We start from the raw sequence: 23317 nt of genomic DNA on the forward strand, positions 1-23317 counted from the left end.
AGGAACCCTCCTACCTCAACCCCCCGGCAGGGCATTCCCAACCCCCTCACTGCCCTAACCGTGAGGAACCCCCTAACCCAAACACCCCCCGGCAGGGCATTCCCAACCGCCCTCCACTGTGAGGAACCCTACCAACACCCCGCCCCCGGCAAGGGCATTCCCACCCACCTCACTGTGAGGAACGCCCGCTACCCAACACCCCCGGCAGGGCATTCCCCAACCCCCTCACTGTGAGGAACCCGCCCCTACCCAACACCCCGGCAGGGCATTCCCCAACCCCCTCACTGCCCTCACCGTGAGGAAACCCCTACCCAACACTCCCCGGCAGGGCATTCCCCAACCCCCTCACTGCCCTCCACAGTGAGGAACTCCTACCCAACACCCCGGGCAAGGCGCCTTCCCCAACCCCCTCACTGCCCTCACGGTGAGGAACCCCCCTACCCAACACCTCCCGGCAGGGCATTCCCACAACCCCCTCACTGCCTCACCGTGAGGTAACCCCTACCCAAACATCCCCCGGCAGGGGCATTCCCCAACCCATCATGTGAGGAACCCTAACGTCCAACACCCCGGCAGGGCATTACCCAAGCCCACTCACTGTGAGGAAACCCCCTACCCAACAACCCTCCCGGCAGGGCATTCCCCAACCCACTCACTGTGAGGAACCCCCTACCCCAACACCCCGGCAGGGCGCATCCCCCAACCCCTCACTGCCCTCACGTAGAAGACCCCCTACCCAACATTCCCCCGGCATGGGCATTCCCTAACCCCCTCCTGCCCTCAACCGTGAAGGACCCCCATACCCAAGCATCCCATCGGCCACGGCATTCCCCAGCCGCCCTCACTGCCCTCACCGTGTGAGGAAACCCCATACCCCAACATCCCCCGGCAGGGCATCTCCCAACCCCTCACTGCCCTCACCGTGAGGAACCCCCTACCCAAACACCACCGGCAGGGCATTCCCAACCACCCTCAACTGCCCTCACCAGTGAAGGAACCCCCTACCCCAACATCCCCCGGCAGGTGCTTCCCCAAACCCCCCACCTGCCCTCACCGTGAGGAACCCCTACCAAAAAACACCTCCCCGGCAGGGCATTCCCCCAACCACTCATGTGAGGAACCTCCCTACCACAACACCCCCCCGGCAGGGCATTCCCACAACCTCCCTACTGCCCTCACCGTGAGGAACCCCCTACCCATACCCCACCCCGGCAGGGCATTCCCCAACCTCCTCACTGGCCATCAGCCTGAGAACCCCCCCCTAACCAACATCCCCCGGCAGGGCATGTCACCAACCCCCTCACTGGCCCTCACCGTGAGGAACCCCCTACCAACATCCCCCGGCAGGGCATGTCCCCCCTGCAACTGCCCTCTAGAACCCAACATCCCGCCGGCGGCTTCCACCCTACTGACACCGTGAGGAACCCCTCTACCCAACCATCCCCCGGGCAGGGCATTCCCCAACCCCCTCACTGCCCTCACCGTGAGGAACCCCTACCCAACCATCCCCGGCAGGGCATTCGCCCAACCCCCCCACTGCCCTCACCGTGACGGAACCCTCCCAACACACCCCCGGCAGAGGCATTCCCACACCTACGCCTCACGCTGTGGGAACCCCCTACCAACACCCCGCGGCAGGGCATTCCCCAACCCGCTCCCACTCAGCGTGAGGAACCCCCTACCCAACACCCCGGCAGGGACATTCCCACCCCCTCACTGCCTCTACCGTGAGGAACCCCTACCCAACAACCCCCGCAGGGCATTCCCCAACCCCCTCACTGCCGCTCTACCGTGAAGGACACCCCTACCCACCAATCCCCCGGCAGGGCATCCCCAACCCCCTCACTGCCTCGGAGGACCCCTACCCACATACCCCCGGCAGGGCATTCCCCACCCCCGTCATGGAGCGCCCACCAACCCCGGGCATCACCGCCCTCAACCGTGAGGAACCGCCTACCCAACACCCCCCGGCAAGGGCATTCCCTCAACCCCTCACTGCTGAGGAACCCCTACCACTACAACACCCCCGGCAGGGCATTCCCCACCCCCTCACTGCCCTCCACCCTGAGGAACCCCTACCAACATCCCCGGCAGGGCATTTCCAACCCCCTCACTGCCCTCACCGTGAGGACCCGCCTACCCCAACAATCCCCCGGCAGGGCCATCTCCCACCCTCCCTCAACTGTGAGGAACACCCTACCCAAACCCCCCGGCAGGGCATCCCCAACCCCCTCACTGCCCTGCACCGTGAAGGCAACCCCACCCCAACATCCCCCGCAGGGCATTCCCAACCCCCTCACTGCCTCACCGTTGGAGGAACCCCTCCCCAACATCCCCCGGCAGGGCATTGCGCCAACCCCTACCTCGTCGAGGAAACCCCCTACCAACATCCCCCCGGTCAGGGCATTCCAACCCTCACATGTGAGGAAACCCCTACCACACCCCCCGGCAGGAGCATTCCCCAACCCCTACTGCCCTCATCCGTGGGAGGAAACCTACCCAACACGCCCCGGCAAGGGCATTCCCCAACCCCCCTCACTGTGAAGGAACCTCCCTGCCAACACCCCGGCAGGGCATTCCCAACCCTGACTGTGAGGAAACCCCCTACCCAACACCCCCGGCGAGGCATTCCCACCCCTCACTGCCCTCACCGTGAGGAACCCCCTACCAACACCCCCGGCAGGGCAGTTCCCCGAAACCCCTCCTGTGGGAACCGCCTAACCCAACACCCCCGCGGCAGGGCATTCCCCGAACCCCCTACTGCCCTCACGTGAGGAACCCCCTACCCAACATCCCCCTGGCAGGGCATTCCCCAACCCCCTCACTGCCCTCACCGTGCAGGACCCCTACCAACATCCCCCGGCAGGGCATTCCCCAACCCCTACTGTGAGGAACCCCTACCCAAACACCCCCCGGCAGGGCATTCCCCAACCCCTCACTGCCCCTCACCGTGAGGACACCCCCTAACCCAATCGTCCCCCGGCAGGGCATTCCCCAAACCCCTGCTCACTGTGAGAACCCCTACCACACACCCCGGGCAGGGCATTCCCCAACCGCCCTCCGTGTGAGGAACCCCCTACCCAACACCCACGGGCAGGGCATTCCCCCAACCCCCCTCACTGTGAGGAACCCCTACCCAACACCCCCCGGCAGGGCATTCCCCAACCCCTCACTGCCCTCACCGTGAGGAACCCCCTACCCAACACCCCCCGGCAGGGCATTCCCCAACCCCCTCACTGTGAGGAACCCCCTACCCACACCCCCCGGCAGGGCATTCCCCAACCCCTCACTGTGAGGAACCCCCTACCCAACACCCCCGGCAGGGCATTCCCCACCCCCTCACTGTGAGGAACCCCTACCCAACACCCCGGCAGGGCATTCCCAACCCCCTCACTGCCCTCACCGTGAGGACCCCCCTACCCAACACCGCCCCGGCAGGGCATTCCCCAACCCCTCACTGCCCTCACCGTGAGGAACCCCTACCCAACACCCCCGGCAGGGCATTCCCCAACCCCCTCACTGCCCTCACCGTGAGGAACCCCCTACCCAACACCCCCCGGCAGGCATTTCCCCAACCCCCTCACTGCCCTCACGTGAGGAACCCCTACCCAACATCCCCGGGCAGGGCATTCCCCAACCCACTCACTGTGAGGAACCCCTACCCAACACCCCCGGCAGGCATTTCCCCAACCCACTCACTGTGAGGAACCCCCTACCCAACACCCCCGGCAGGGGCAATTCCCCAACCACACTCACTGTGAGGAACCCCCTACCAACACCCCCGGCAGGGCATTCCCCACCCCCTCACTGCCCTCAACCGTGAGGAACCCCTACCCAACATCCCCGGCAGGGCATTCCCCAACCCCCTCACTGCCCTCACCGTGAGGAACCCCCTACCCAACATCCCCGCGGCACGGCTTCCCCAACCCCCTCACTGCCCTCACCGGTGAGGAACCCCATACCCAACATCCCCGGCAGGGCATTCCCAACCCCCTCACTGCCCTCACCGTGAGGAACCCCCTACCCAACACCCCCGGCAGGGCATTCCCCAACCCCTCACTGCCCTCACCGTGAGGAACCCCCTACCCAACATCCCCCGGCAGGGCATTCCCCAACCCCCTCACTGCCCTCACCGTGCAGGAACCCCCTACCCAACACCCCCCGGCAGGGCATTCCCCAACCCCCTCACTGCCCTCACCGTGAGGACCCCCTACCCAACATCCCCCGGCAGGGCATTCCCAACCCCCTCACTGCCCTCACCGTGAGGAACCCCCTACCCCAACACCCCCCCGGCAAGGCATTCCCCAACCCCTCATGCCTCACCGGAGGAACCCCCTACCCCACACCCCCGGCAGGGCATTCCCCAACCCCTCACGTGGAGGAACCCCCTACCCAACACCCCCCGCAGGGCATTCCCCAACCCCCTCACTGCCCTCACCGTGAGGAACCCCCTACCCAACACCCCCCGGCAGGGCATTCCCCAACCCCCTCACTGCCCTCACCGTGAGGAACCCCCTACCCAACACCCCCGGCAGGGCATTCCCCAACCCCCTCACTGTGGAGGAACCCCTACCCAACACCCCCGGCAGGGCATTCCCCAACCCCCTCACTGCCCTCACCGTGAGGAACCCCCTACCCAACACCCCCCGGCGGGCATTCCCCAACCCCCTCACTGCCCTCACCGTGAGGAACCCCCTACCCAACATCCCCCGGCAGGGCATTCCCCAACCCCTCACTGCCCTCACCGCGAGGAACCCCCTACCCAACATCCCCGCAGGGCATTCCCCAACCCCCTCACTGCCCTCACCGTGAGGAACCCCCTACCCAACACCCCCCGGCAGGGGCATTCCCCAACCCCCTCACTGCCCTCACCGTGAGGAACCCCCTACCCAACATCCCCCGGCAGGGCATTCCCCAACCCCCTCACTGCCCTCACCGTGAGGAACCCCCTACCCAACACCCCCCCGGCAGGGCATTCCCCAACCCCCTCACTGCCCTCACCGTGAGGAACCCCCTACCCAACACCCCCCGGCAGGGCATTCCCCAACCCCCTCACTGTGAGGAACCCCCTACCCAACACCCCCGGCAGGGCATTCCCCAACCCCCTCACTGCCCTCACCGTGAGGAACCCCTACCCAACACCCCCCGGCAGGGCATTCCCCAACCCCCTCACTGCCCTCACCGTGAGGAACCCCTACCCCAACACCCCCGGCAGGGCATTCCCCAACCCCTCACTGTGAGGAACCCCCTACCCAACACCCCCGGCAGGGCATTCCCCAACCCCCTCACTGCCCTCACCGTGAGGAACCCCCTACCCAACACCCCCGGCAGGGCATTCCCCAACCCCCTCACTGCCCTCACCGTGAGGAACCCCCTACCCAACATCCCCCGGCAGGGCATTCCCCAACCCCCTCACTGCCCTCACCGTGAGGAACCCCCTACCCAACATCCCCCGGCAGGGCATTCCGCCAACCCCTCACTGCCCTCACCGTGAGGAACCCCCTACCCAACATCCCCCGGCAGGGCATTCCCCCACCCCCTCACTGCCCTCACCGTGAGGAACCCCCTACCCACACCCCCGGCAGGGCATTCCCCAACCCCCTCACTGTGAGGAACCCCCTACCCAACCCCCGGCAGGGCATTCCCCAACCCCCTCACTGTGAGGAACCCCCTACCCAACACCCCCCGGCAGGGCATTCCCCAACCCCCTCACCGTGAGGAACCCCCTACCCAACACCCCCCGGCAGGGCATTCCCCAACCCCCTCACTGCCCTCACCGTGAGGAACCCCCTACCCAACATCCCCGGCAGGGCATTCCCCAACCCCCTCACTGTGAGGAACCCCTACCACAACACCCCCCGGCAGGGCATTCCCCAACCCCCTCACTGCCCTCACCGTGAGGAACCCCACCCAACACCCCGCGCAGGGCATTCCCAACCCCCTCACTGCCCTCACCGTGAGGAACCCCCTACCCAACATCCCCGGCAGGGCATTCCCCAACCCCCTCACTGCCCTCACCGTGAGGAACCCCTACCCAACATCCCCCGGCAGGGCATTCCCCAACCCCCTCACTGCCCTCACCGTGAGGAACCCCCTACCCAACACCCCCCGGCAGGGCATTCCCCAACCCCCTCACTGTGAGGAACCCTACCCAACACCCCCGGCAGGGCATTCCCCAACCCCCTCACTGTGAGGAACCCCCTACCCACACCCCCGGCAGGGCATTCCCCAACCCCCTCACTGTGAGGAACCCCCTACCCAACACCCCCGGCAGGGCATTCCCCAACCCCCTCACTGCCCTCACCGTGAGGAACCCCCTACCCAACATCCCCGGCAGGGCATTCCCAACCCCCCTCACTGCCCTCACCGTGAGGACCCCCTACCCAACATCCCATACATAAAGGGGCAAAATTATGTTTACTCTTTGTGAGGTCCCCCCCCCCCCCATACAAAACCCCGCCTCTCCCTTGGATTTCAATGCAAATAAAACGCCCTTGTCAGCGCCGGATACCGCGAACTTGTTCCCCTGCCCGGTACACTCACTGCCCAGCAGAGGGCGCAGGTTGGCACTTAGAGCGCTTCTGCGCATGAGCAGAGCTATTCCAACCCGAGGTGCTTTCCTTTCCGGACAGCAGGGGTCGCTATTCGCCACACCGCTCCCACGTTCGGCTCATGCTAATGACGTCAGTGACAAGATGGCCGCTCTCAGGGAGCACTTCACGTTGTGCGGACTTCTTACCGCGGCCGAGCATCGTACAACCGAGATACTTGGAGTGGAAGCGGCAGGGGAGCCGGACAGGGTGTTGGTGACTGACTCTGTACAGGCCGTGACTCTGTATAAGGTGCGGGAGGGAATTCTGTGTGTGTGGGGAAAGTACCGGGGCTCTAATGTGGAGTCAGCTGCTCTGTGTGTGTGTGTGGGTATGTGGGCTATGGGCCCTGTGTGGGTATGAGGGCTATGGGCACTGTGTGGGTATGAGGGCTATGGGCCCTGTGTGGGTATGAGGGCTATGGGCCCTGTGTGGGTATGAGGGCTATGGGCCCTGTGTGGGTATGTGGGCTATGGGCCCTGTGTGGGTATGTGGGCTATGGGCCCTGTGTGGGTATGAGGGCTATGGGCACTGTGTGGGTATGTGGGCTATGGGCACTGTGTGGGTATGAGGGCTATGGGCCCTGTGTGGGTATGAGGGCTATGGGCCCTGTGTGGGTATGAGGGCTATGGGCACTGTGTGGGTATGTGGGCTATGGGCCCTGTGTGGGTATGAGGGCTATGGGCCCTGTGTGGGTATGAGGGCTATGGGCACTGTGTGGGTATGTGGGCTATGGGCCCTGTGTGGGTATGAGGGCTATGGGCCCTGTGTGGGTATGAGGGCTATGGGCCCTGTGTGGGTATGAGGGCTATGGGCCCTGTGTGGGTATGAGGGCTATGGGCACTGTGTGGGTATGAGGGCTATGGGCACTGTGTGGGTATGAGGGCTATGGGCACTGTGTGGGGTATGAGGGCTATGGGCCCTGTGTGGGTATGTGGGCTATGGGCACTGTGTGGGGTATGTGGGCTATGGGCCCTGTGTGGGTATGAGGCTATGGCGCCCTGTGTGGGTATGAGGGCTATGGGCCCTGTGTGGGTATGAGGGCTATGGGCACTGTGTGGGTATGTGGGCTATGGGCCCTGTGTGGGTATGAGGGCTATGGGCCCTGTGTGGGTATGAGGGCTATGGGCACTGTGTGGGTATGAGGGCTATGGGCCCTGTGTGGGTATGAGGGCTATGGGCCCTGTGTGGGTATGTGGGCTATGGGCCCTGTGTGGGTATGGGGCTATGGCCCTGTGTGGGTATGTGGGCTATGGCCCTGTGGTGGGTATGAGGGCTATGGGCACTGTGTGGGTATGTGGGCTATGGGCACTGTGTGGGTATGTGGCTATGGGCCCTGTGTGGGTATGAGGGCTATGGGCCCTGTGTGGGTATGAGGGCTATGGGCCCTGTGTGGGTATGAGGGCTATGGGCACTGTGTGGGTATGAGGGCTATGGGCCCTGTGTGGGTATGAGGGCTATGGGCACTGTGTGGGTATGAGGGCTATGGGCACTGGTGTGGGTATGAGGGCTATGGGCACTGTGTGGGTATGAGGGCTATGGGCACTGTGTGGGTATGAGGCTATGGGCCCTGTGTGGGTATGAGGGCTATGGGCCCTGTGTGGTATGAGGGCTATGGGCACTGTGGTGGGGTATGAGGGCTATGGGCCCTGTGTGGGTATGAGGGCTATGGGCCCTGTGTGGGTATGAGGGCTATGGGCACTGTGTGGGTATGTGGGCTATGGGCACTGTGTGGGTATGAGGGCTATGGGCACTGTGTGGGTATGAGGGCTATGGGCACTGTGTGGGTATGAGGGCCTATGGGCACTGTGTGGGTATGAGGGCTATGGGCACTGTGTGGGTATGAGGGCTATGGGCACTGTGTGGGTATGAGGCTATGGGCACTGTGGTGGGTATGAGGGCTATGGGCACTGTGTGGGTATGAGGGCTATGGGCACTGTGTGGGTATGTGGGCTAGGGGGCTATGGGCACTGTGTGGGTGTGTGGGCTAGGGGGCTATGGGCACTGTGTGGGTGTGTGGGCTAGGGGGCTATGGGCACTGTGTGGGTGTGTGGGCCTAGGGAGCTATGGGCACTGTGTGGGTGTGTGGGCTAGGGAGCTATGGGCACTGTGTGGGTGTGTGGGCTAGGGAGCTATGGGCACTGTGTGGGTATGTGGGCTAGGGGGCTATGGGCACTGTGTGGGTGTGTGGGCTAGGGGGCTATGGGCCCTGTGTGGGTGTGTGGGCTAGGAGCTATGGGCACTGTGTGGGTATGTGGGCTAGGGGGCTATGGGCCCTGTGTGGGTATGAGGGCTATGGGCCCTGTGTGGGTATGTGGGCTATGGGCACTGTGTGGGTATGAGGGCTATGGGCCCTGTGTGGGTATGAGGGCTATGGGCCCTGTGTGGGTATGAGGGCTATGGGCACTGTGTGGGTATGAGGGCTATGGGCACTGTGTGGGTATGTGGGCTAGGGGGCTATGGGCACTGTGTGGGTGTGTGGGCTAGGGGGCTATGGGCACTGTGTGGGTGTGTGGGCTAGGGGGCTATGGGCACTGTGTGGGTATGAGGGCTAGGGGGCTATGGGCACTGTGTGGGTGTGTGGGCTAGGGGGCTATGGGCACTGTGTGGGTGTGTGGGCTAGGGGCTATGGGCACTGTGTGGGTGTGTGGGCTAGGGAGCTATGGGCACTGTGTGGGTATGAGGGCTAGGAGCTATGGGCACTGTGTGGGTGTGTGGGCTAGGGAGCTATGGGCACTGTGTGGGTGTGTGGGCTAGGGAGCTATGGCACTGTGTGGGTGTGTGGGCTAGGGAGCTATGGGCACTGTGTGGGTATGTGGGCTAGGGGGCTATGGGCACTGTGTGGGTGTGTGGGCTAGGGGGCTATGGGCCCTGTGTGGGTGTGTGGGCTAGGGAGCTATGGGCACTGTGTGGGTATGTGGGCTAGGGGGCTATGGGCACTGTGTGGGTGTGTGGGCTAGGGGGCTATGGGCCCTGTGTGGGTATGAGGGCTATGGGCCCTGTGTGGGTATGTGGGCTATGGGCACTGTGTGGGTATGAGGGCTATGGGCCCTGTGTGGGTATGAGGGCTATGGGCCCTGTGTGGGTATGAGGGCTATGGGCACTGTGTGGGTATGAGGGCTATGGGCACTGTGTGGGTATGTGGGCTAGGGGGCTATGGGCACTGTGTGGGTGTGTGGGCTAGGGGGCTATGGGCACTGTGTGGGTGTGTGGGCTAGGGAGCTATGGGCACTGTGTGGGTGTGTGGGCTATGGGGGGGCTATGGGCACTGTGTGGGTGTGTGGGCTAGGGAGCTATGGGCACTGTGTGGGTATGTGGGCTAGGGGCTATGGGCACTGTGTGGGTGTGTGGGCTAGGGGGCTATGGGCACTGTGTGGGTGTGTGGGCTAGGGAGCTATGGGCACTGTGTGGGTATGTGGGCTAGGGGGCTATGGGCCCTGTGTGGGTATGAGGGCTATGGGCCCTGTGTGGGTATGAGGGCTATGGGCACTGTGTGGGTATGAGGGCTATGGGCACTGTGTGGGTATGAGGGCTATGGGCCCTGTGTGGGTATGAGGGCTATGGGCACTGTGTGGGTATGTGGGCTAGGGGGCTATGGGCCCTGTGTGGGTATGAGGGCTATGGCCCTGTGTGGGTATGAGGGCTATGGGCACTGTGTGGGTATGAGGGCTATGGGCACTGTGTGGGTATGAGGGCTATGGGCACTGTGTGGGTATGTGGGCTATGGGCCTGTGGGTATGGGGCTATGGCCCTGTGTGGGTATGAGGGCTATGGGCCCTGTGTGGGTAATGAGGGCTATGGGCCCTGTGTGGGTATGAGGGCTATGGGCCCTGGTGTGGTATGAGGCTATGGCACTGTGTGGGTATGTGTGGGCTATGGGCACTGTGTGGGTATGAGGGCTATGGCACTGTGTGGGTATGAGGGCTATGGGCCCTGTGTGGGTATGAGGGCTATGGGCCCTGTGTGGGTATGTGGGCTAGGGGGCTATGGGCCCTGTGTGGGTATGAGGGCTATGGGCACTGTGTGGGTATGTGGGCTAGGGGGCTATGGGCCCTGTGTGGGTATGAGGGCTATGGGCACTGTGTGGGTATGAGGGCTATGGGCCCTGTGTGGGTATGTGGGCTAGGGGGCTATGGGCCTGTGTGGGTATGAGGGCTATGGGCCCTGTGTGGGTATGAGGGCTATGGGCCCTGTGTGGGTATGAGGGCTATGGGCACTGTGTGGGTATGTGTGGGCTATGGGCACTGTGTGGGTATGAGGGCTATGGGCACTGTGTGGGTATGAGGGCTATGGGCCCTGTGTGGGTATGAGGGCTATGGGCCCTGTGTGGGTATGTGGGCTATGGGCCCTGTGTGGGTATGTGGGCTATGGGCCCTGTGTGGGTATGTGGGCTATGGGCCCTGTGTGGGTATGAGGGCTATGGGCCCTGTGTGGTATGAGGGCTATGGGCCCTGTGTGGGTATGAGGGCTATGGGCCCTGTGTGGGTATGAGGGCTATGGGCCCCTGTGTGGGTATGTGGGCTATGGGCCCTGTGTGGGTATGTGGGCTATGGGCCCTGTGTGGGTATGTGGGCTATGGGCCCTGTGTGGGTATGTGGGCTATGGGCCCTGTGTGGGTATGTGGGCTATGGGCCCTGTGTGGGTATGAGGGCTATGGGCCCTGTGTGGGTATGAGGGCTATGGGCCCTGTGTGGGTATGAGGGCTATGGGCCCTGTGTGGGTATGAGGGCTATGGGCACTGTGTGTGTGTGTGTGGGCTATGGGCACTGTGTGGGTATGAGGGCTATGGGCCCTGTGTGGGTATGAGGGCTATGGGCACTGTGTGTGTGTGTGTGGGCTATGGGCACTGTGTGGGTATGAGGGCTATGGGCACTGTGTGGGTATGAGGGCTATGGGCCCTGTGTGGGTATGAGGGCTATGGGCCCTGTGTGGGTATGTGGGCTATGGGCCCTGTGTGGGTATGAGGGCTATGGGCCCTGTGTGGGTATGAGGGCTATGGGCACTGTGTGGGTATGTGTGGGCTATGGGCACTGTGTGGGTATGAGGGCTATGGGCACTGTGTGGGTATGAGGGCTATGGGCCCTGTGTGGGTATGAGGGCTATGGGCCCTGTGTGGGTATGAGGGCTATGGGCACTGTGTGTGTGTGTGTGGGCTATGGGCACTGTGTGGGTATGAGGGCTATGGGCCCTGTGTGGGTATGAGGGCTATGGGCACTGTGTGTGTGTGTGTGGGCTATGGGCACTGTGTGGGTATGAGGGCTATGGGCCCTGTGTGGGTATGAGGGCTTATGGCACTGTGTGTGTGTGTGTGGGCTATGGGCACTGTGTGGGTATGAGGGCTATGGGCACTGTGTGGGTATGAGGGCTATGGGCCCTGTGTGGGTATGAGGGCTATGGGCCCTGTGTGGGTATGTGGGCTATGGGCCCTGTGTGGGTATGAGGGCTATGGGCCCTGTGTGGGTATGAGGGCTATGGGCACTGTGTGGGTATGTGTGGGCTATGGGCACTGTGTGGGTATGAGGGCTATGGGCACTGTGTGGGTATGAGGGCTATGGGCCCTGTGTGGGTATGAGGGCTATGGGCCCTGTGTGGGTATGTGGGCTATGGGCCCTGTGTGGGTATGTGGGCTATGGGCCCTGTGTGGGTATGAGGGCTATGGGCCCTGTGTGGGGTATGAGGGCTATGGGCCCTGTGTGGGTATGAGGGCTATGGGCACTGTGTGGGTATGAGGGGCTATGGGCCTGTGTGGGCTAGGGGCTATGGGCACTGTGTGGGTATGAGGCTATGGGCCCTGTGTGGGTATGAGGGCTATGGGCCCTGTGTGGGTTATGAGGGCTATGGGCCCTGTGTGGGTATCGAGGGCTATGGGCCCTGTGTGGGTATGAGGCTATGGGCCCTGTGTGGGTATGAGGGCTATGGCCCTGTGTGGGTATGAGGGCTATGGGCCCTGTGTGGGTATGAGGGCTATGGGCCCTGTGGGGTATGAGGCTATGGGCCCTGTGTGGGTATGAGGGGGCTATGGCCTGTGTGGTATTGAGGGCTATGGGCACTGTGTGGGTATGAGGGCTTATGGGGCACTGTGTGGGTATGAGGGCTATGGGCCCTGTGTGGGTATGTGGGGCTATGGGCCCTGTGGGGTATGTGGCTAATGGGCACTGTGTGGGTATGAGGGCTATGGGCCCTGTGTGGGTATGTGGGCTATGGGCACTGTGTGGGTATGAGGGCTATGGGGCACTGTGTGGGTATGAGGGCTATGGGCCCTGTGTGGGTATGAGGGCTATGGGCCCTGTGTGGGTATGTGGGCTATGGGCCCTGTGTGGGTATGAGGGCTATGGGCCCTGTGTGGGTATGAGGGCTATGGGCACTGTGTGGGTATGTGTGGGCTATGGGGCACTGTGTGGGTATGAGGGCTATGGGCCCTGTGTGGGTATGAGGGCTATGGGCCCTGTGTGGGTATGTGGGCTATGGGCCCTGTGTGGGTATGTGGGCTATGGGCCCTGTGTGGGTATGAGGCGTATGGGCCCTTTGTGGGTATGAGGGCTATGGGCCCTGTGTGGGTATGAGGGCTATGGGCCCTGTGTGGGTATGAGGGCTATGGGCCCTGTGTGGGTATGAGGGCTATGGGCCCTGTGTGGGTATGAGGGCTATGGGCCCTGTGTGGGTATGAGGGCTATGGGCCCTGTGTGGGTATGAGGGCTATGGGCCCTGTGTGGGTATGAGGGCTATGGGCACTGTGTGTGTGGTGTGTGGGCTATGGGCACTGTGTGGGTATGAGGGCTATGGGCCCTGTGTGGGTATGAGGGCTATGGGCACTGTGTGTGTGTGTGTGGGCTATGGCACTGTGTGGGTTATGAGGGCTATGGGCACTGTGTGGGTATGAGGGCTATGGGCCCTGTGTGGGTATGGAGGGCTATGGGCCCTGTGTGGGTATGTGGGCTATGGGCACTGTGTGGGTATGAGGGCTATGGGCCCTGTGTGGGTATGTGGGCTATGGGCCCTGTGTGGGTATGAGGGCTATGGGCACTGTGTGGGTATGAGGGCTATGGGCCCTGTGTGGGTATGTGGGCTATGGGCCCTGTGTGGGTATGAGGGCTATGGGCACTGTGTGGGTATGAGGGCTATGGGCCCTGTGTGGGGTATGTGGGCTTGGCCCTTGGGTATGGGCCCTGTGTGGGTATGAGGGCTATGGGCCCTGTGTGGGTATGAGGGCTATGGGCCCTGTGTGGGTATGAGGGCTATGGGCACTGTGTGGGTATGTGTGGGCTATGGGCACTGTGTGGGTATGAGGGCTATGGGCACTGTGTGGGTATGAGGGCTATGGGCCTGTGTGGGTATGAGGGCTATGGGCCCTGTGTGGGTATGTGGGCTATGGGCCCTGTGTGGGTATGTGGGCTATGGGCCCTGTGTGGGTATGAGGGCTTATGGGCCCTGTGTGGGTATGAGGGCTATGGGCCCTGTGTGGGTATGAGGGCTATGGGCACTGTGTGTGTGTGGTGTGGGCTATGGGCACTGTGTGGGTATGAGGGCTATGGGCACTGTGTGGGTATGAGGGCTATGGGCCCTGTGGTGGGTATGAGGGCTAGGGGGCTATGGGCACTGTGTGGGTATGAGGGCTATGGGCCCTGTGTGGGTATGAGGGCTATGGGCACTGTGTGGGTATGAGGGCTATGGCCCTGGTGGGTATGGGCTATGGCCCTGTGTGGGTATGAGGGCTATGGGCCCTGTGTGGGTATGAGGGCTATGGGCCCTGTGTGGGTATGAGGGCTATGGGCCCTGTGTGGGTATGAGGGCTATGGGCCCTGTGTGGGTATGAGGGCTATGGGCACTGTGTGGGTATGAGGGCTATGGGCACTGTGTGGGTATGGGGGCTATGGGCCCTGTGTGGGTATGAGGGCTATGGGCACTGTGTGGGTATGAGGGCTATGGGCACTGTGTGGGTATGAGGGCTATGGGCACTGTGTGGGTATGAGGGCTATGGGCACTGTGTGGGTATGAGGGCTATGGCCCTGTGTGGGTATGTGGGCTATGGGCCCTGTGTGGGTATGTGGGCTATGGGCCCTGTGTGGGTATGTGGGCTATGGGCCCTGTGTGGTATGTGGGCTATGGGCCCTGTGTGGGTATGTGGGCTATGGGCCCTGTGTGGGTATGTGGGCTATGGGCCCTGTGTGGGTATGTGGGCTATGGGCACTGTGTGGGTATGTGGGCTATGGGCACTGTGTGGGTATGTGGGCTATGGGCACTGTGTGGGTATGAGGGCTATGGGCACTGTGTGGGTATGAGGGCTATGGGCACTGTGTGGGTATGAGGGCTATGGGCACTGTGTGGGTATGAGGGCTATGGGCACTGTGTGGGTATGAGGGCTATGGGCACTGTGTGGGTATGAGGGCTATGGGCACTGTGTGGGTATGTGGGCTATGGGCACTGTGTGGGTATGAGGGCTAGGGAGCTATGGGCACTGTGTGGGTATGTGGGCTATGGGCACTGTGTGGGTATGAGGGCTAGGGAGCTATGGGCACTGTGTGGGTATGAGGGCTATGGGCACTGTGTGGGTATGAGGGCTAGGGAGCTATGGGCACTGTGTGGGTATGAGGGCTAGGGAGCTATGGGCACTGTGTGGGTATGTGGGCTAGGGAGCTATGGGCACTGTATGGGTATGAGGGCTAGGGAGCTATGGGCACTGTGTGGGTATGAGGGCTAGGGAGCTATGGGCACTGTGTGGGTATGAGGGCTAGGGAGCTATGGGCACTGTGTGGGTATGTGGGCTATGGGCACTGTGTGGGTATGTGGGCTAGGGAGCTATGGGCACTGTGTGGGTATGAGGGCTAGGGAGCTATGGGCACTGTGTGGGTATGTGGGCTAGGGAGCTATGGGCACTGTGTGGGTATGAGGGCTAGGGAGCTATGGGCACTGTGTGGGTATGTGGGCTAGGGAGCTATGGGCACTGTGTGGGTGTGTGGGCTAGGGAGCTATGGGCACTGTGTGGGTATGAGGGCTAGGGAGCTATGGGCACTGTGTTGGTATGAGGGCTAGGGGGCTATGGGCACTGTGTGGGTGTGTGGGCTAGGGGGCTATGGGCACTGTGTGGGCTAGGGGGCTATGGGCACTGTGTGGGTGTGTGGGCTAGGGAGCTATGGGCACTGTGTGGGTGTGTGGGCTAGGGGGCTATGGGCACTGTGTGGGTGTGTGGGCTATGGGCACTGTGTGGGTATGTGGGCTATGGGCCCTGTGTGGGTATGTGGGCTATGGGCACTGTGTGGGTATGTGGGCTATGGGCCCTGTGTGGGTATGTGGGCTATGGGCCCTGTGTGGGTATGTGGGCTATGGGCCCTGTGTGGGTATGTGGGCTATGGGCCCTGTGTGGGTATGTGGGCTATGGGCCCTGTGTGGGTATGTGGGCTATGGGCCCTGTGTGGGTATGTGGGCTATGGGCCCTGTGTGGGTATGTGGGCTATGGGCCCTGTGTGGGTATGTGGGCTATGGGCACTGTGTGGGTATGTGGGCTATGGGCACTGTGTGGGTATGTGGGCTATGGGCACTGTGTGGGTATGAGGGCTATGGGCACTGTGTGGGTATGAGGGCTATGGGCACTGTGTGGGTATGAGGGCTATGGGCACTGTGTGGGTATGAGGGCTATGGGCACTGTGTGGGTATGAGGGCTATGGGCACTGTGTGGGTATGAGGGCTATGGGCACTGTGTGGGTATGAGGGCTATGGGCACTGTGTGGGTATGTGGGCTATGGGCCTGTGTGGGTATGAGGGCTAGGGAGCTATGGGCACTGTGTGGGTATGTGGGCTATGGGCACTGTGTGGGTATGAGGGCTAGGGAGCTATGGGCACTGTGTGGGTATGAGGGCTATGGGCACTGTGTGGGTATGAGGGCTAGGGAGCTATGGGCACTGTGTGGGTATGAGGGCTAGGGAGCTATGGGCACTGTGTGGGTATGTGGGCTAGGGAGCTATGGGCACTGTGTGGGTATGAGGGCTAGGGAGCTATGGGCACTGTGTGGGTATGAGGGCTAGGGAGCTATGGGCACTGTGTGGGTATGTGGGCTAGGGAGCTATGGGCACTGTGTGGGTATGAGGGCTAGGGAGCTATGGGCACTGTGTGGGTATGTGGGCTAGGGAGCTATGGGCACTGTGTTGGTATGAGGGCTAGGGGGCTATGGGCACTGTGTGGGTGTGTGGGCTAGGGGGCTATGGGCACTGTGTGGGCTAGGGGGCTATGGGCACTGTGTGGGTGTGTGGGCTAGGGAGCTATGGGCACTGTGTGGGTGTGTGGGCTAGGGGGCTATGGGCACTGTGTGGGTGTGTGGGTTAGGGAGCTATGGGCACTGTGTGGGTATGTGGGCTAGGGAGCTATGGGCACTGTGTGGGTATGTGGGCTAGGGAGCTATGGGCACTGTGTGGGTGTGTGGGCTAGGGAGCTATGGGCACTGTGTGGGTATGAGGGCTAGGGAGCTATGGGCACTGTGTGGGTATGAGGGCTAGGGGGCTATGGGCACTGTGTGGGTGTGGTGGGCTAGGGGGCTATGGGCACTGTGTGGGTGTGTGGGCTAGGGGGCTATGGGCACTGTGTTGGTATGAGGGCTAGGGGGCTATGGGCACTGTGTGGGTGTGTGGGCTAGGGGGCTATGGGCACTGTGTGCGCTAGGGGGCTATGGGCACTGTGTGGGTGTGTGGGCTAGGGAGCTATGGGCACTGTGTGGGTGTGTGGGCTAGGGAGCTATGGGCACTGTGTGGGTATGTGGGCTAGGGAGCTATGGGCACTGTGTGGGTATGTGGGCTAGGGAGCTATGGCACTGTGTGGGTGTGTGGGCTAGGGAGCTATGGGCACTGTGTGGGTATGAGGGCTAGGGAGCTATGGGCACTGTGTGGGTATGAGGGCTAGGGGGCTATGGGCACTGTGTGGGTGTGTGGGCTAGGGGGCTATGGGCACTGTGTGGGTGTGTGGGCTAGGGGGCTATGGGCACTGTGTGGGTGTGTGGGCTAGGGGGCTATGGGCACTGTGTGGGTGTGTGGGCTAGGGGGCTATGGGCACTGTGGTGGGTGTGTGGGCTAGGGAGCTATGGGCACTGTGTGGGTGTGTGGGCTAGGGGGCTATGGGCACTGTGTGGGTGTGTGGGCTAGGGAGCTATGGGCACTGTGTGGGTATGTGGGCTAGGGGGCTATGGGTACTGTTTGGGTATGAGGGCTATGGGCCCTGTGTGGGTATGAGGGCTATGGGCACTGTGTGGGTATGAGGGCTATGGGCCCTGTGTGGGTATGAGGGCTATGGGCCCTGTGTGGGTATGAGGGCTATGGCCCTGTGTGGGTATGAGGGCTATGGGCCCTGTGTGGGTATGAGGGCTATGGGCCCTGTGTGGGTATGAGGGCTATGGGCCCTGTGTGGGTATGAGGGGCTATGGGCCCTGTGTGGGTATGAGGGCTATGGGCACTGTGTGGGTATGAGGGCTATGGGCACTGTGTGGGTATGTGGGCTAGGGGGCTATGGGCACTGTGTGGGTGTGTGGGCTAGGGGGCTATGGGCACTGTGTGGGTGTGTGGGCTAGGGAGCTATGGGCACTGTGTGGGTGTGTGGGCTAGGGGGCTATGGGCACTGTGTGGGTGTGTGGGCTAGGGAGCTATGGGCACTGTGTGGGTATGTGGGCTAGGGGGCTATGGGCACTGTGTGGGTGTGTGGGCTAGGGAGCTATGGGCACTGTGTGGGTGTGTGGGCTAGGGGGCTATGGGCACTGTGTGGGTGTGTGGGCTAGGGAGCTATGGGCACTGTGTGGGTATGTGGGCTAGGGGGCTATGGGCACTGTGTGGGCTAGGGGGCTATGGGCACTGTGTGGGTGTGTGGGCTAGGGGGCTATGGGCACTGTGTGGGCTAGGGAGCTATTGGCACTGTGTGGGTATGTGGGCTAGGGGGCTATGGGCACTGTGTGGGCTAGGGGGCTATGGGCACTGTGTGGGTATGTGGGCTAGGGGGCTATGGGCACTGTGTGGGTGTGTGGGCTAGGGAGCTATGGGCACTGTGTGGGTGTGTGGGCTAGGGAGCTATGGGCACTGTGTGGGTGTGTGGGCTTTTCATGGTATGTAATGGCTTTTCTCTAGGTCTCTGATCAGAAGCCGCTCGGATCCTGGGCAGTAAAACAAGGACAAAGCATCACCTGCCCGGCCGTATGGAATTACCAGTGTGGGGAATTTGTTGTTGTTCATGATGACAAGGTAACATGGAGTAGGGACAGGAATCACTCTTCTGCTCTAATAAATATATATCAGGGCTAGAGAGGGGAGTGGGAGAATGATCCGGTACCGGCCAGGATATGGGGGGATAATCTGATACCTGCCTGGGGAGTGGCTGAAAGATCCGGTACCTGCCTGGGGAGTGGCTGAAAGATCCGGTACCTGCCTGGGGAGTGGCTGAAAGATCCGGTACCTGCCTGGGGAGTGGCTGAAAGATCCGGTACCTGCCTGGGGAGTGGCTGAAAGATCCGGTACCTGCCTGGGGAGTGGCTGAAAGATCCGGTACCTGCCTGGGGAGTGGCTGAAAGATCCGGTACCTGCCTGGGGAGTGGCTGAAAGATCCGGTACCTGCCTGGGGAGTGGCTGAAAGATCCGGTACCTGCCTGGGGAGTGGCTGAAAGATCCGGTACCTGCCTGGGGAGTGGCTGAAAGATCCGGTACCTGCCTGGGGAGTGGCTGAAAGATCCGGTACCTGCCTGGGGAGTGGCTGAAAGATCCGTACCTGCCTGGGGAGTGGGAGAATGATCCGGTACCCTGCCTGGGGAGTGGAGAATGATCCGGTACCTGCCTGGGGAGTGGGAGAATGATCCGGTACCTGCCTGGGGAGTGGGAGAATGATCCGGTACCTGCCTGGGGAGTGGGAGAATGATCCGGTACCTGCCTGGGGAGTGGGAGAATGATCCGGTACCTGCCTGGGGAGTGGGAGAATGATCCGGTACCGGCCTGGGGAGTGGGAGAATGATCCGGTACCTGCCTGGGGAGTGGGAGAATGATCCGGTACCTGCCTGGGGAGTGGGAGAATGATCCGGTACCCTGCCTGGGGAGTGGGAGAATGATCCGGTACCGGCCTGGGGAGTGGGAGAATGATCCGGTACCCGGCCTGGGGAGTGGGAGAATGATCCGGACCTGTCTGGGGAGTGGGAGAATGATCCGGTACCAGCCTGGGAGTGGGAGAATGATCCGGTACCTGCCTGGGGAGTGGGAGAATGATCCGGTACCTGCCTGGGAGTGGGAGAATGATCCGGTACCAGCCCTGGGGAGTGGGAGAATGATCCGGTACCTGCCTGGGGAGTGGGAGAATGATCCGGTACCTGCCTGGGGAGTGGGAGAATGATCCGGTACCCTGCCTGGGGAGTGGGAGAATGATCCGGTACCTGCCTGGGAGTGGGAGAATGATCCGGTACCTGCCTGGGGAGTGGGAGAATGATCCGGTACCTGCCTGGGGAGTGGGAGAATGATCCGGTACCTGCCTGGGGAGTGGGAGAATGATCCGGTACCTGCCTGGGGAGTGGGAGAATGATCCGGTACCTGCCTGGGGAGTGGGAGAATGATCCGGTACCTGCCTGGGGAGTGGGAGAATGATCCGGTACCTGCCTGGGGAGTGGGAGAATGATCCGGTACCTGCCTGGGGAGTGGGAGAATGATCTGGTTCCGGCTGGGGAGTGGGAGATTGATCTGGTTCCGGCTGGGGAGTGGGAGATTGATCTGGTTCCGGCTGGGGAGTGGGAGATTGATCCGGTACCTGCCTGGGGAGTGGGAGATTGATCTGGTTCCGGCTGGGGAGTGGGAGATTGATCCGGTACCTGCCTGGGGAGTGGGAGAATGATCTGGTTCCGGCTGGGGAGTGGGAGAAACATCCGGTTCCTGCTGGGGAGTTGGATCAGATTGCAGGTGCTGGGAACTTAAGGTTGGGCTTATTCTGATTGACGTGCTGGGTTCTGTTTGTTATTGGACCACTCAGCCCATGGGCCAGACGCTCAGAGGCCAGTTGAGGAGCCCTTGCCTTGCTTGTGGCAGCAGCGTTAATGTACCAGGGATTGTATGATCTCTGCCGGTACTGCCTTAGCCCAGTAACTCACATAAGTCTCAGTTTGTGTTTGGCTCAGACACATCTTTCCCCTGTACCTGATCTCTTCCATGTTTTGCCCCGTTATTGCGGGGTGGGGGGGCTGAGCAGGAACCCTTCCTAGTAGCCCGACACCTGCCTCCCTGCCCAGTGACCCAAAATAACCATGTCTTTTAAATTAGGTTCTAAGAATATGGAGAGAAGATGATGTGAATTTGGATACAGCGTTTAAAGCCACGGTGAGTCCCAGTTTGCCTTGTCTCATGGTCAGTGGGGAGTTGTTTTACTTACGGCCCCACATTGCAGTCAGGGATTTTATGCACCGTGACATGGATTTGCTGATCAAAATGGATCTGTGTGCATCACTAGGAATGCAGGTGTTACAGCCCTACCCTGCTGCACCACACTGCCCCCTAGGGGATGGTGTATAAGGAACACTAATAAGCCTACTCCTAATATTTATACATTCTTTATGGCTGTTCCAGTGTGTGTGCCCCGCGCATTATGTAAGTCATGGGATTGGCCGGCTCTGCAATAAACGGGCCGGCTCTGCAATAAACGGGCCGGCTCTGCAATAGCCATAAGTGGAACCTGGAACATTATCTCTTGCTGTTGCTCTTCATTGTATGGATCATAAGAAGCCCCATAGCCAGATCACAGTTACAGAATGGCTGCAGCCCATAGTGACCACCTTTTGTCTTTCCTGCAGCTCTCGGCCGACGTCTGTCGAATCCACACTCTGCCTGGCGCTGACCCGCTCGTGCTGTTCAGAGGAGGAGCCGTCCACTCCATAGACTCTTTACTCGCAGCCCCCCAGCAGGAAATTGAAAGCGTTCTGCCAGTCGGAGAGAGGATTGTGTATGTGACTGACATTTGGTGGCTTCTTTACTGCTTTTCCTATTCGTGCAGTGTGGGTTCACGCTCCCTCCATTGCGCGCCTTTCCCCGAGGTTCCGTTAGTTTTTCAGAAATTGTAAAGTACAGCAATTGCAGGGGAACAGGCGAAGGTATCCAGGCGACCATTGCTGTCGCATTGAGTTACCACACAGCAATGTCGGCCACGCAATTATTGCAGCCGTTGGCACAGACTCCAGCATCGTTTATCATGGGCGTGGCCAGGGCCCCAATGGGCCTAAATCGTTTCTGCAGTCTGTGCCAATGTAGGAGGGAGGCACAGCACAATTTCATTCTCCTTGCCTGATAACATTCTGTTTCTTCAGAATTTGTTCTCGTTTTCTGCTGATATTTACACTTAGCTGTAAACCAAAGGGCATTCTGGGTAGGCAAGGCCACACTTGACTTCAGGGATTGGACCCGTGTGGTGGATTTGTAGAGTTTTACACTTATTATCCTAAAACCAAGCCGACTGTACATGCGATTTCCCTTGCAACAGCCCATTTTGTAGTTGCCTTTAGGGTGAAGACACATGGAGCTATATAGTAGGAGCTACTTGTCACGGCTACTAAAGGCCATAAAATCCCCTGCCATAGACAATACTGACAATACTGAGAATTGCCCCTGCTAAACACACGTGGAGGCAATTATCAGTAAATGATCAGCATTGTCTGTTTTAGTAGCCGTGCCAAGTAGCTGCTACTAGTAGCTCAGTGTGTCTTCACCCCTTTGTGTAGCCAGTATATAGCCCAGGTCTGATTGCTGGGCATATGGGATGTCCTGGGGGGGGGGGGGGGTAGATAAGTCTGTTGGTTTCAAGTTAGTGGGCAGTTGCTGGGCCCAGGGAGGCAAAATAAACAAATATCATGTTCTCTTTTGTGATTTGGTTTCCCAGTACATGAGCCCAAATGCAGCTTGTTAGCCATCTGAGCTTCAGTCAGCGGCAGTGGTTTCTATGGACTCTCCCGGGGCAACGCTCCCGTTGTTATCATTATGAGATAGCTCTGCTCATATTTGTCTCATTTATTTACAGGTGGTCAGAGATCTTTGCGGATGAAGGGCAGCCCCTGGTGGTCTACATTACAGAGCAGGCAAGCATGTATACAGTATATCTGTAACCCATTCATCTTCTAACCCAATCACTAAACTTATTTTTTCTCTTTATTTACAGCTCTCCGATTATTTTGTGTACATTCACCAGTTCAGTCCAGTTTGTGTTTGTAAATATCTCCTGAAACCAAACACGGAAGGTTCCACTATCCTGGACTGTTCGGGGTCCATGAAAAGTAAAATATTCACCCTCCTAACCTTATGTAAGTACTTGTGCTGGGCACTGCCAATGTTAATGCCACTGTGAACCTTAGTTACCCATATTGGCATCACCATGGACTCTGTAGCTCAGTCTGTGCTGGGTGCCCCTGGCATCTCCCAGTGTTGCCATGTGTCAGTGGGGTAAGGTAACCCTGAGGCCTTGGGCTGGAATATACATCTGGGCAATCCTTAGGTCGCACCTTGGCATTACGTTGCCCCAAACTTTACTTGGAACCCCCTTTTTTCCTTCCCCAGACTCTTGCGGGCAAGTTTGCCAGGCTCCATTCCCAGTGTCGTCCATTAATCAGGAAAGCGAGAGGGTCGTTTCGGCATCACCCCTGTTGCAGCTGTCTGGCCCGATAGAAGGGGGAGCCCTGAAGTTCCTTGATGAGTCCCACGTAGCTGTGCTTGTGCCATCTGCAGCCAAACAGAAAGGTACCGTCACAAGGA

General features: G+C 60.6%; 1 protein-coding gene across 3 annotated transcripts in view; it reads left to right on the top strand.

Annotated features, from left to right (window-relative positions):
• The first annotated feature begins 6571 nt into the window (after window positions 1-6571).
• Window positions 6572-23317, top strand: part of nol11 (nucleolar protein 11) — a 28817-nt gene continuing 12071 nt past the window's right edge. The window contains exons 1-7 of one of the 3 annotated variants that reach the window (XM_031894481.1): window positions 6574-6842; window positions 18686-18799; window positions 20846-20902; window positions 21373-21521; window positions 22590-22647; window positions 22728-22869; window positions 23123-23302. In XM_031894481.1, the coding sequence (XP_031750341.1) occupies window positions 6588-6842; window positions 18686-18799; window positions 20846-20902; window positions 21373-21521; window positions 22590-22647; window positions 22728-22869; window positions 23123-23302 (955 nt within the window). In that variant the 5' untranslated portion in view covers window positions 6574-6587. Of the gene's footprint in view, window positions 6843-18685; window positions 18800-20845; window positions 20903-21372; window positions 21522-22589; window positions 22648-22727; window positions 22870-23122; window positions 23303-23317 lie in introns of all 3 variants that reach the window. The other 2 variants (XM_031894482.1, XM_031894483.1) reach the window with 2 other exon arrangements.

This window comes from Xenopus tropicalis, chromosome 10, assembly GCF_000004195.4.
Source record: "Xenopus tropicalis strain Nigerian chromosome 10, UCB_Xtro_10.0, whole genome shotgun sequence".
NCBI lineage: Eukaryota > Metazoa > Chordata > Amphibia > Anura > Pipidae > Xenopus > Xenopus tropicalis.